The sequence below is a fragment of the Perissodus microlepis genome, chromosome 2 (genome assembly GCF_051167445.1).
Source record: "Perissodus microlepis isolate ML-2025 ecotype Zambia chromosome 2, ASM5116744v1, whole genome shotgun sequence".
Classification (NCBI taxonomy): Eukaryota; Metazoa; Chordata; class Actinopteri; order Cichliformes; family Cichlidae; genus Perissodus; species Perissodus microlepis.
This window is the reverse complement of record NC_140462.1, coordinates 19,040,767-19,054,498: the sequence shown is the minus strand read 5'-3', so window position 1 is coordinate 19,054,498 and position 13,732 is coordinate 19,040,767. Positions and strand designations below refer to the sequence as shown.

Genomic DNA, 13,732 nt, shown 5'->3' with positions numbered 1-13,732 from the left:
CAGGTCAGCACATGACTCCAGATGAATGTTAATGTTGCTGTGCATCGATTTGTTAAGAAGCCAACTGTTGAAAAGTCTTTTCCTCTATGTCTGTTATATAAGGTGATGTTACTGTATGCAAAGGCTGTTTCAGCTTGACAAGAAGCTGAAGGTGATAACATGGGGTCATCAAAATTATTTTAAACACTATTACTATATTTACATCTGCACATAGCACTGCAAAGGGAAAACACATCTAAAAGTTGATGTTAACCATTTGGTTTAGCATCATGAGTATCTGTAGTAAGTAGGTCAACTTCACTGAATATCTTGACTGAGGCATCCATGTTTCCTTTATTTTGGAAAAGTTATTTTGAGCAACTTTTAATTTTAAATGAAACCCTAGTGAGTAAATTTTAGTAACATTTAGGACAGTTCTCTGTTGGTTTCCCTTTCCATGTCTCCCATTGGTTCAGTATTTTCTCAGGGGAAAATTGACTGTCAGGGTTGAAGTAAAGCATCAGTTTTTGGGAGACTTTGTTCATATTTTCTAAATTAATATGAAGATTGTTAACCAAACATGTTGTTTGTTCAGTAACGTTACATTTTAAGTTCTTCCATGATTGTTTTTAGGACACTGATATGCTATATGAGCCCACAAACACACCTGCCATGGCCCGCACCTCCAATCTGAATGAAGAATTAGGCCAGGTATATATATATTTATATATTTTATATTGTGCTAACACTTATTTTAAAGAGATTTCTTTTAAAGTGTTCTGTGTATCTCTTTCCTTTCAGGTGAAGTACATTTTCTCAGACAAGACAGGAACTCTCACCTGCAACGTGATGCAGTTCAAGAAATGCACTATTGCCGGTGTGGCTTATGGGTATGTTGAGCTTTCCTCCCTGCTTTTCCATTTTCCCTGCCTTCGTCCTCATATCCTCTGTCCTTCATTAAGTGCCGAGTGTGCATCATAGTGCATCTGGCGTTTCATTCTCCCTCCCTACCTTCTCATTAGCAGGTACATCAGTGCTCCTCTCGACATAAACTAAAAATAAAAAGTGGGCAGGCATTTGCAAGCAAAGGCACTTTACACTCTCCGCTGCGGGTTTTTGTTCGTTGTTTGTCATGCTGGAGATGTTTGTGAAGACTGGATATGCCTCTTTGTACTTTCCGAGTGTGGTGCGAGTTCGATGTTGTTTTGATATAACTTGGTAACTCACAGTATCGGATTATAAACAGGGTTTTAACCAAAATGAATTTATTTTTCCTCAATTCCTGTAGCTTACAAATTCTTTTAGCTAGAGTTCAACATTAAACATTAAATCACTCCTAAATGCCTTTTTTCCCTCCTGCTCATTTCATTTTCATGCATAGATAATGAGCCTCAGTGGATCCAAAACAAGTGGGGAGCAGAGTGTTCACAGAATCAAAGAAAGTGCAGGCGTGACAGTACATGTTTAATCCCATTAGGATTAAATTAAAAGCGTGATTGATGAAGTGCAAGCTGAAGGACAAAAAAGTATTTTATTTGGAGTTCTCTGTACTTTCATTAGGCTGTGATTGTGAGTCCAGTGGGAGCACTGACAGTTTGTCACTGTCGATCCCTGGGTCAGCAGCGTAAAGTCCATTTAAGTGTTGTACGTGCTGGTGATGTGAAACCTCCAAACTCATTGCTGATATTTATGTCGTAACCATTGCTGGAGTGGATTAAAGGTTTGTATGATGTTCTTGGTATGTAATGTTGGTGTTACACAATATCTTTTTTTTTTGTTTCATGGTTATATTGGTGGTTAAACTTGCTGGTCATCAGAGACAAGCACTCACTCCTCCTTTAAAAGGCTAGAGATGTTTTCTTTGATTCTCTGAAAGACAGACTCCCTGTTACGCAACTGATAAATATGGATGAGAGTTTCATAGCAGGAAGGAAGACAACCAGTTCTAATAAGTCGAGAATTTTTAAGATGCCATCGTTTGGACATTGCTTCCTCATCTTTTTTTCTTATGCGTTTCCAAAATTAGACGGCTCAGAAACGGTTGACTCTAAAAGTTCACTCTTCTGGATTCATTGTCCAACATACTATAACAATGTCAGCTGTACTACTACGTTCTAGCTCTGTCCATCCAAGCCAATTCATTTAATTTACAAAGTCAAAAAAATAACTTTTTATCTCACATTTATTTTTCTTTTCAAAGAAGATTATTGTGTCAGCAGGTTTGTGCTGGGAGGGTTTGATTTGTTCTTTTAAATGTGTCCATATTACTTCAGTCATTGTTACCAGTCACCATTTTAGAGGCCAGATCAAACAGGTTGGTATGTGCTGTAGTAAAAAAACTTATTTAATGAAGGACTTTAGTCATACAGAGCAGTAATACTGAGAAATATTTAATAATATAAACACCCAACACCCATCTTAACATTACGGGCCAATAGTAAAAGAGCGTGGCATACTTGAGTCTGTTTTGGAAATTGTTATATAATATGAATAACTGGAACTTCCTTCTTTCCTATTATAGATGCTTTCAACTGTCTGTTAATCATGAAATATGGATAAAGTAGTTCAGAGGCAGCTCTTGCTTAATTAAACTTTAAATTCTCAAATTAACATACTTGCATCCTTTTTTAACCTTTATTTTAATTTCAGAAGAACAGCTTTTAAATATCAAGCAGTAAGTAATAACATATTGTGCAAAAAGGGATAATACAAGTAAAGCAAAGATAAAATGAGGCATGTTTTTGTTCAAATGAATGAACAAGCATGTGTATAGATCTTAGTTTGTAGCGTGACTTGTAATTTAGTGCCAGAACACGCACACAAAGCCCCCCTGACGCTGCCGCCCGCATGTGTTCCTCTACACAAATTAAGTGCTGCTGTAATTAATAAAGACATCCCCAAGGGTGTAGACATTAATTAATTCCACTGGATTGGAGTCCCAATCTGAGGGAGGCTCCCAGAATCCTCCTGGCTTTTTATTTAAGGCTAGAGTGAAAGCACAATTATGTAAAGATGTGCTCAAATGACAAAACTCTTTTTTATTTTATTTAAAAGTGGCTTAACAAAGATAATTCTAGAAGCATATACTAGAGGATATGTGGTTGTAAGTCTTATACAAACTTATTGTTGATTCAAATAGTCACATTGTTTCATTATTGTAGGTAAAAGAGTGAAGCTTCGCTGTATGAGTTTGAATCTAATGGAATAATGCTGGAATGCTCTTTGGCCACATTCAGTTTTTAATGTTATAATACTACGTTCATTGGTGACCTTGAAAATATGCACCGAATTGTGATAGCCTGCTGACAGCTGCTACAATTATAAAATGATTTCTATTAATTTCTATTTTTACTACTTTGTCTTTCTTGGATTGTTTTCTCCTTTGATTTTGTTGACTTTTCTCTTTAGACATTTAAGTAAAATGTCTCCACTGTAACACCTTTTAATGATCTTATTTTGTAGTTGTTCAGTTTTTATGTGCACTCAGTTTTTTTGTTATCAACCTTACAACATCTACTGGGTGAATCCAGCACCTTATTTAGTTAAAATCAACCATACAGCTTACTGATGCCATGTATACCAGTCACTCTAGCAAGTGTTACTGTAGATATTGTATATTTTAATAACATAAAATTAACTCTTTCTAATGAATCTCCATGTATTTTATATCTACAGTTGCAGACAGTTGTGGAAGGTTTAGATACACTCATCATAGGCATGAATGTCATGGTAATTTTTGGTGTTTAATGATTTCTTTGAATTGTTCTTCCAGAGTGGATTGATTAGCACATACATCTTTAGTGACTTTAAGAAACAAGAACAGGTTCACAGATTTGAGTTTTAGATTTTCAGATAATATATGCACAAGCTCAAACATATGTACAATCATTTAAATATTTTAATATGCGGTGTTAAAGGTTCTACAGTGTTTTGGAACTTGATATGGCTAAGGCCAATAAACCTTTTTTTAGTGATCATGATTGACTTCAACTTTTTGCCAGCATAAAAAAGGTTTGGCTGACAACATTTGATGGACAAATACTCACAACAATGTGAAAGTCAAGTTAAAAGTTATTTGGATGTGTCAAGACTTTGGTAAGGTCCAGAAAAAGACCAAAACTATCACCTTCAGATGAGAGGAAATTCTTTAGAACTTTCAGAAACAGCCCAGATGGACAAGATAATGTCTTATGGAGAATTATTTTTGTTTGTCTTTTGGTCAGATAAGACAAAGATTTAGTTATATTGAAGAGTGAAGGAATAGAGCTAAGGCTATCAAACCTAAGGACATTGTACCACCTGTCAAACATGGTGGTGGTAGCATCATGTTCTGGGGCTGGTGCGGGTACATCGCACAAACTAAATCGAGTAATGAAGAAGGGGAGACTATCTCTGAATCTTCACGTTCAGTTGAAGCTTTGACACAAGTAGGCCTCCAAACAAGACAATGATCCCCAAAACACATCATTAATCATTATGGGACTTGAGGCTAACAATAAGCTTCTGGAATTGCCTTACCAAAGCCCCAAACTCAAACTTATTAAAAATCTTCGGTTTGGATTTAAAAGCTGTTTTCGTGCCAGGAAGCCAACCAATTTAAACGAACTACCAATTCTGCCCAGAAGACCAAAATTGTGCCAGAAGCAACTTCATTAAGCAACATTTAACCAAATATTAATGGGGTTGTATGTATACTTTTGTCCCTGTGCAGATTGGAGAAAATCCAAAACAAACTTGTGCACCCAGTTCTTGGTTTTACAGTAATTCCACCCTTGACAAATAACAGTACAAAGAAATCTAAAAACCCCAAATTACCATGACATTCACTTCTGACCACAACTGCATATAAAATGGAAAATAATAGGGGAAGAACGGTCCATCAAATCATGCACAATTTGAATAGATATACAAAAACATGGTACAGAAAGCTGGCTCCTTTTTTGTTTATTTTTGCTTCTTAATGATCACAGCTAAAATAACACCTGTAATGTACGGAAATAACAATTTTCATTTTCCACATTTACTAAGGTAAATGATGACTAGTGGGGAAAAAAGCACAGTTGGGCTTCTTTCCAATGTATTTTCTTTAATTAATTGTTGCAATAAATCAAAGAAGGATGGATTTTGTAATTGGACTGGTTCTTATATAGTGCTTTTCTACCCTTTTTGGGCGGTCAGTGTGAATTCAGTGCCTCACTGACCCATTCACATAAGCACTTTTCTCTCAATGCATCGGAGTGCATCTTGGGGTTCAGTGTAGTGATGGTAAATTAGATTCTTTTTACTGAATCGAGTTTTAATGAGTCACTCACCAAAGTGAATCGGGTTTTTTGAGTCATTTGATTCACTGAGTCAGTTGACCAGAGAGTGCAAAAAATGTACATTTTCACTCAAACTTAATTTGTTTCTCTTTTCATGTAAATCCTACTGCTAAGATGAATGATTCTAAAAGAAAACAACTATTTTATAGAGCAAAAAAGAGCAAAAACATTTCTAAAATTAAACAATTTCCTATCAAAATTGCTTAATAAACATTTATTTTATTTTATTTTATTTTATTTTATTTTATTTTATTTTATTTTATTTTATTAGTATTTTCCTTAAATGTGTTAAATATATATTTTCTCATCTAAATGTCCACTGAGCTGTGAGCCAGGGGGCGGTAATGCGCCTTAACATTGGTTGCCAACCAAGAAGAAGAAGAAGCTGTGAGCCAGGAGGGAGGGGGTGAGTGAGTGAGTGAGTGATTCGTTCAGTCTATGATTCAGCACAGGAGGGAGGGGGTGAGCGAGTCCTGAGTGATTCGCTTACGATTCAGCACAGGAGGGAGGGGGTTATTGAATGAGTGTTTCGTTCGCTCTATGATTCAGCACAGGAGGGAGGGGGTGAGCGAGTCCTGAGTGATTCGCTTACGATTCAGCACAGGAGGGAGGGGGTTAGTGAGTCCTGAGTGATTCGTTCGCTCTATGATTCAGCACAGGAGGGAGGGGGTTAGTGAGTCCTGAGTGATTCGTTCGCTCTATGATTCAGCACAGGAAGGGAGGGGGTGAGTAGCTCAAATGTGCTGTTAGCATGTTAGCAGAGCGATGCTACTGTGAACCGAGGAGCTATTTTCTTGATGTGAGCTTCTACTCAGGGTTTTTTCTTCCAGTTCAGAGCAGAAATTTTTTTGTTACGATACTGGATGTTGTGTTTTTCTCCACAATTTTAATTATAAGCTAGATACATTGCTGCTAACAGCAACAGGGATGAGTCAGTGAGTCAGTTGGGCTTGTGAATCATGATTCATGAGTCAGTAAAGTGATTCTCGAGTATTGAACGATTCGTTCATGATTCGCGCATCACTAGTTCAGTGTCATGGATATTTAGGCATGCAGACTGGAGACTGAAACATTCAGGGATCAACGCATCAAACTTCTCATTAGCTGATGGCTTGCACTACAGCAACCCCAAAAAAGAAGAAAACTTGGAGTTTTAGCATGTTGCCAGACTATTTCTTGAGAACAAAGAGTCGATGTATAATGTAAAGATATATCATTAAGTTACCCGTGAACATTGCTGGAATAGGTGTTTCCGTGTTTCCAGTCTTAAATTGCTAAGACATGTATGTAGTTCCTGGTAAAAAAGTGTCAAGTATGAATATTTTGCACAACTGTAAAAAAAAATCTGGAAACAAATAAGTGATTAGAGGACATGCTATAATCAATGCTATCATCCTAACCACAGAACCTTAGCTAAGCTGCCATACTCCAACTCCTCCTAAACGATCCCATTTTAACAAAAATCCTTGCGCCTGCACTTACCAACAACATGTTCACATAATGCTTTGTCAACAAGATGCTTTTTGTTCTCACTTTCGCTCCAACAGTCACGTCCCTGAGGCTGAGGAGGGTAGTTTTGCAGAGGACGACTGGTAAGACGATGGGTGTGAAATGGTGGTTGTTTTTATTCGCTCCCTGCTTTTGTGATGTATTAGTGCTGCCTTGCCTTGTGGAAATGGTGACTTTGAACACAATACCTCAGTGTGTGTTTGTTTTGTTGTTTTCTCTGTCTGTTCAGTAATTATGGGACGTGCTGTATGTGACTGTGGCTCCCGAATCAAAATATGTATCTGCTGTCGTAAATGTACAGCTTCAAACATAGTAGCAGTAGTAGTATTTATAATGAACTGTATGAGTATTTCAGAATTGTGGCTTTCTCACAGGGAAGTTTAGAAAAGCAGGTTGATAGACAAAGCCTTCCAGCGTTTACCGTATGTTGTGTGGAGGCTGAAGCTGTGCACCATATTCGCCTTTTCCCCAGTTGACATCAAACTTTTCAGCTGGAAGCTACACACCCACTTATTCTCTCTCTTTCTCACACATCCAGTAAACACACGCGCGCGCACACACACACACACAGCTCTGCTTCTGAGTTCCATCTGCTCTAGAGTTGAGATCTGCAGTAACAGCATGGGCGTGTCTCATCCATTTTGCATGGGGGATTGGAGCCTGTTTGTTAATAGCTATTATGCCAAAATATTGAGTCTTGCTACTTTACATCATGTTGCAACTTCAGTGAAAGCATGTCTCATTATATTGTTATTTTTTCCCTCACTAAAGAGATAGACTCTTTATTATTATTTGCTGCTAGATTAGAGAAACAAGGATTCCGACACCTCTGATGCACCTCAAGCTTTATTATTTCCTCCTTCTGACGGTAACGGGTCAGCTCGATGTGCCGCAGGTTTGATCTGGAACTGGTCCCTGGTTATTGACTGCGAATAGCCAGCACCCTTGTTCCCATAGTGACAGGATCTCTGTGTGCTGGCAGATAATCAATAGCTGACTGTCCTGCTCACCCGGCCTTGTGCCTCGCAAATTTCATCAAGACAATCGACATTCCGAAATATACTATAGAGAAAGGTTGTGGCTTTCTTACCTATATAGGGTTAAAAATAATAATAATGGCACAAAAAAATAATGCATAAAATAATGCATTTGGGGTTCATGTGAATGTGCGTGTTTTATGTCATTTACAGATATAAAGGGGTGCTGAATAGCTCCTGTACATTCATTTGTAATTGGTTGTGTATTTGCAATATATGAGTTCAAACTTAAACCTTTTTAGCTGAAATGGCTTCAGTCCTCTGTTTATATTCATGGAGGTTTTTAAAAATGCAGACTTTGTTTTCCTATTTCTCCATGACAGATTTTAATAAAGACTGCAAGTGTGATAAATTTCCCTGCCTCCAGTGCATCTATGTAGGGGTAACACAATATCGACTCCTGCCCGGCTGTTTAATTGCATTTCTGTCTTTTCCCTATATTTCCTTCCCTCCAAAGCTCTATTTTCTGTGCAGTGGATGGAGTATTACTAGCTGGCTGGCTGCTTGGCTCTTTGGGATCTGAACAGCATATCCTGTGGGATTAAAAAGAATTATGGTTGCTAATGGCATTCTCTGTAACATTTCTATCAAACCCCAGTGCCATGGCTAAAGCTGCTGTCTCCACGATCTATAGGTCTATTTATCACAGAATCATAAATTGATCCCTGCTGGAGAGCCAGCGAGTGGCTGGTGGCTACATAATCACTGCCCTAAGCCACTGTTACAGGGATAAAAATACACCCTTTCCTTTCATTTATCAGAAATGATTTTTTTGAAGTTTTGCTTGACTTGTTGATTATTTTCTATCTTGCCAGAAATTTAAAAAAAAAGTACTTCTGGCTCGAGACTAATTGGGTTTCTAGTAATTCATTAGAGCTTGATTAGTGTTTGAGTAATGCGGTCTTTTTTAGCTGCCAGAAATTCAGCCTGTCTGCTATCACTGTAAGCAGTTCCTCATGTGCTGTTTAATTTCTAAATTAAATTAAAATAAAAGGGAAACAGCATTTCTTATTTATGCAAATGACGAAAGAGGATCAGATTTATAAACAGAATAATGAATAAATGTATGCGCGTGGATTCCTTGGGAAATGATATTTCAGGGCACTGCTTTGTCAAAGGACGATCTGTGTCTGCCAGCATGGACAAAATCCCAAATAGTGCCACTGTACATCCCATTTCTGAAGCCCGGGAGACCAGCATTTGCATTCTGGCTGCACTGTGTTTAATATTTTATTCAGCAAATGTCAATACTGTTGGCACAAAGCACTGGCTGTGAGATCTGTTGTGTGCTGCCAGTATAAGTGTAAATTTGTTTTTCTAGAGCTGAAAAGATGAGTTGGTTGAAAAAAAATTATAATTTCACTTATTGGCCAAATTATTAGGTATACCTCTAAACTCTTACGCCTTAAGCTTCAGACTGCTCTAAACACTCAGATTGAGGGGTTCTTTGTTCCTCTTACCTCTGTGTGATGTCCCTGCTATGGATATTACATCATGTCCCACAGCTTTAGCTGTGAGCGCAGAACTTCCACAACCTTCTGTTTGCATAAGAAGACTTTAAGAAGTAAAATTGGCTCAAAGGGTGTACTTAATGGAGAGGAACTCCAAGCCACAATCATGCAAAGCTACTTTAGTAGAGTCCAAGAATAAAATATGTGGTGGTGGAAAGGATGTGATGCTGTAGGTCCACTTTGTGCATGTATTGTCCAGACACACTTCACTCAATTTACTGGACTTAGATTTTGAAGGTGGCTCTTAAAGTTGCCAGTGAATGTATTTTGATGGGTGTGATTTTTATTTTTTAAATATCTATCATACTGAATATTTTGTGATATATTGAAAATGTCCCAGGACCCTATGGGGACATTTAATATATATACTTTTTACTCAATTAAAACTAGACTAAATGATGATACAGTAATTAGTTATTATTAGTTAGTCCTGTTTTTAGGTTTTTGCGACAACACTGTTAGTGCTGTGTAACGTTCAGGAACACTCTGAAAGGCTGCACAGTGGTTGGCAGCTCAGAGCATTTCTTTTAAATGTTAATGAAAACCGTGGATTGTATACAGTCTTACCAAGGCTCTAGCACATAAGAGTGGTACACAAGCACTGTTCAATCTGTCTCCTTTTTATCTTGTTAAGTTTTGACAGAATATCTTTTGATCACTATGCAGAATCCTTGTTTTGTTTTTTCGGTTTTTTGTTTTGTTTTTTGCTAGTCGTGTCTACTCTGAGGACAGCGTGCTGTACTTTAGTGCTGTACAGTGTTGCTATCAAGGATGCCAGCATATTCTGTTGTTTTGACTTCAGCGTCTCCTTTTTCCAGGCACAGCACACACTCATCAGACGAGGCAGGATTTAATGACCCGAGCTTACTGGAAAACCTCCAGAGTAATCACGTAAGTAATGTCAAGGTTCCCTGTCACCCGCTGCTGCCGTTTAGGACAAAATTAAGACGGATTTTGGATCTAATTGTGTGTGCTTGCATAATATCGTCTTTTGCATTTTAAGTAGATTCTTTTTAGCTTTAATTTGTGCCTTTAAAATGGTGAACCATGCGTGGTGACGCATGCCTATTATTATCTCACGAGACAAATTTGGCAACTGATGGATTTAATTGTTTTTAATATCAGTTTGACTAAAATCATGCTGAGGGGTGGATTACTGTTTCTTTGCATCAAGATTAGCCAATTCTGACAATAGCAGTGAGGTGCACTATTATCTTGCCATCCTTTGCAGGATTTTAAAGGGAGCTCTAATGACCACCTGTAGTCATGCAGTGGGTGAAAACTGTGATTGATTGGCTGTTTGAGTCACTGAGCTGCAGAGTGGTGTGGAGGAGGCAAAATGTCACATCCAATTAGGTGCAGTAGTACCGCCCAGGGAAAGTAGTAATCCCACTGTGATGTTTGCTTTGTTATGACAGCATAATCTCTCCACACATTGAGTTTGTCTAAGATCTGCTTCAGTCTCATATTGATAGCCTCTCGCCAGTTTGTAATTATGGTACATAACTAACTGCTGTTTGGAAACCAGGGTTTGCATGCATTTTGGTAACGATTTAGCCTGAATAATCTGGACTGTAATAAATAATAGATGTATGTTTTTTCTTTTTCCCCAATCATTTTTTTCAAGGTAACTTCTAGCATATAAGAAGACTCTCCTTTGAACTGATACGTTGTAGGCATGCTCAAAATTATGAAGATTTTTGGTAGAAGCAAATCATCAACATTAAAGTTGATATATATGCTCATGGCTATTTTATTAGGTATGCGTGTTCAGCTCCTCATTAACAAAGTTTAATATCTAATATAAGCCAATCACATGTCAAATTTGCTTTTAGGCATGTAGACTCAAGACAACCTGCTGAAGTACAAACTGAGCATCAGAATGGGGAAGAAAGGCGATTTAAGAGACTATTCCAATATAGACCAAAATCTTAGGGAAATGTTTCCAGTTCCTAGCTCTGAATGCAAAGGGGCTCCAACCCTTTACCTGACAGAATGGTCAGTGAGTGTATAGTTATTCAAAATAAGTGCTTGGAGGTTTTTTGCGACTCTTGCTAGGTGGCAGCACATGCTTGCTTCTAGAAGGACTTCAACAATACTAACCCCACGTAACCCTCAGTAATAGTGAGCTGAATTACCAAAGCGATATCAAGGTTTTTAAACATTACCTCAAACTTTCAAGACGTTAGTTTAATTAATGCACAATCAGTGCTTCACTTTCACTTATATATCGCTGCTGGAGCTGCTGAATGAAGCGATGCATTTGACGTAACAGTCGATATTCTCCTGGTACAAGCGCTTCTTCTTATGGCCTTCAGAGTGCTTCTTGCATGAACATTACTAAGGAGAGGGGAATTAAGAGTGTTGACAGAAATAAGCATCCCCTCTAGTGCTTTTCATCTTCCCTGGACATGGTCCACACCCACAGAGTTTCAATGGCTTCTTCATTTTCTCCTCCCCCTTAAACTTTTTCCCACATGGGCTGTGTCTGAAGTGATGAGTGTCTATCACTGCTGCTGTGACACAGGTTACCCAGAAGTTATTTGGGGTGATAGCTGGCAGCACAGTATTTCCTGTCACATCTAATTGTGTCAGCAGAACAAAGTTCAGATGGTCTGTACTGTCTGCCTAGTTTACCACCACCCTTGATGTCTTGCTGTCAGATTTGTGCTTTTCTTCTGAGAGGAGGGGAGTCGGTGTCGTGAACTTTACCCAATCAAAAAAGTCTGTCTGCTAGCATCTTTAAAGCAGGCCGGAAGGGAAGTGTAAATGCAACATGTTGGGGTTTTACAAGTGATTATTGGCTGGACTAGTTCTTGGTGTGGCACAGTAACCTCCCAATGACAATCCCATTATTGTCATTGGGTTTCCATGACAGCAGTCTTAATGAAAAGATCCCATCCCTTAAAGAGCAATTAACAAAGACCTGCTTTTAGCCTTAAACCTACATCAGATATTAACCCTCATCCCATTAAGGGTGTGAGAGCTGTCCAAAATACCTGCACTTTAAAAGAAAACATGTCCTCACTCTTGGGGTTTAAAACTCAATTACACACATGTGTACGCACTCACACACACATACTGTCCTGTCTTTCAGAGGATACCCGTCAACCCAGGCCAGATTATCATGCTGCTTTGAGGCAGGGAGGCCTCTCTTAGCCACCTGGACTGTAATAGACTCTATGTATTTTCATTTGGAAGAGGCACTTTTAATTTACCACCCCTCCCCCCTTCATTCATGTGATCCTTTGTTCCTCTCATCACAACAGAAAGAACAAATTTAATAATACTCTGCGTGAGGCTGCAGCCTTTTGTTTGAGATGGGAGTGAAAACGTGCACTTTTGAGCCATCACTACCTAGCTATCTTACACCAGTATTCCAGTATTATTTAAACCTACATCTGATATTAACCCTCAGATTTCCCATTAAGGAGGTGAGAGATGGCAAAATATCTGCACTCACTCTTAGGCTTTTATGTTCTTTATGTGTTACTACAGGTTCGTGAGACCTATATTCATAATTCATTGGCTGGTATTAAACTCACTGTTAACAAACGTTTGCCGCCAGGCTGCTGTGTGTATTGTTGCTGTATTATACAGGTCTGCTGCAGCCCTGCAGGCTGCTTATATTACTGTCTTGGCTGTAGTCGGTCACTGCAAGCCGGTGGTCCTCCAGCCTCAGCAGATGCCTGTCTAGGTCTGTCCCGTGGCAAGTTAGTCATACTGTTCCCTTCATTAATGTACAATGCCTCAGTGTATAGGTTAGGCCTTCTTTCATTAAATGAAGCACATTTCTACTGGATGAGGAGGCATGAGTCTGTCAGCAGCTGGCAGTTTCTGTGGGATCCTCTTGGCTCGTTATCCACAGTCATTAGACTCTCCACGCTTGACTACTGAGTACTGAAGCCACATGTATTTCAAGGTTTGACAAAGCTTAGACTGGCTTTGAAACAAATGGAGTCATAAATCTTTAGGCGCTACACGATGTGAAGGAAATTCATCAAGTGTCAGAGCGGCAATTAATAATGGTACCTCTTCAGGATTAGAGTTCTTCTGTATAAGTTGCAGTCTTTGTGTTTAGATATAATTCTGCCAGTAGTTAAGTGTAGATTTGTGATTATAGTTTGCAAAAAGGAATGTACCTGAACGGCAGTTCAAAAGAACTGATAGTAAAGTTGTTTTTTTTTATGCTCTATTGTGCTCATGATGCAGCAAACTTATTTGGTCTGGTTTTATAAAACTTTAAATAAATGCTCTAGCAGACAGTTCACTGGAGTCTGCAGTGCATACTAGTATTAATAGAAGCTGTCTGTAAATCTGACGGCTCCCTCACATTTGCAACGGCTGCTGTAGCAGGTTGTGTATGTCGGCTGCA

The 13,732-nt window shown here is 38.6% G+C and overlaps 1 protein-coding gene across 4 annotated transcripts in view; it reads left to right on the top strand.

The window, feature by feature from the left end:
- atp8a1 (ATPase phospholipid transporting 8A1) overlaps window positions 1-13,732 on the top strand; it is a 116,199-nt gene that overhangs the window by 41,769 nt on the left and 60,698 nt on the right. For 2 of the 4 annotated variants that reach the window (XM_084951832.1, XM_084951838.1), the window contains exons 13-16: window positions 613-690; window positions 781-869; window positions 6,848-6,892; window positions 10,176-10,248. In XM_084951832.1, the coding sequence (XP_084807958.1) occupies window positions 613-690; window positions 781-869; window positions 6,848-6,892; window positions 10,176-10,248 (285 nt within the window). The remainder of the gene's footprint in view (window positions 1-612; window positions 691-780; window positions 870-6,847; window positions 6,893-10,175; window positions 10,249-13,732) is intronic. The other 2 variants (XM_084951842.1, XM_084951852.1) reach the window with 1 other exon arrangement.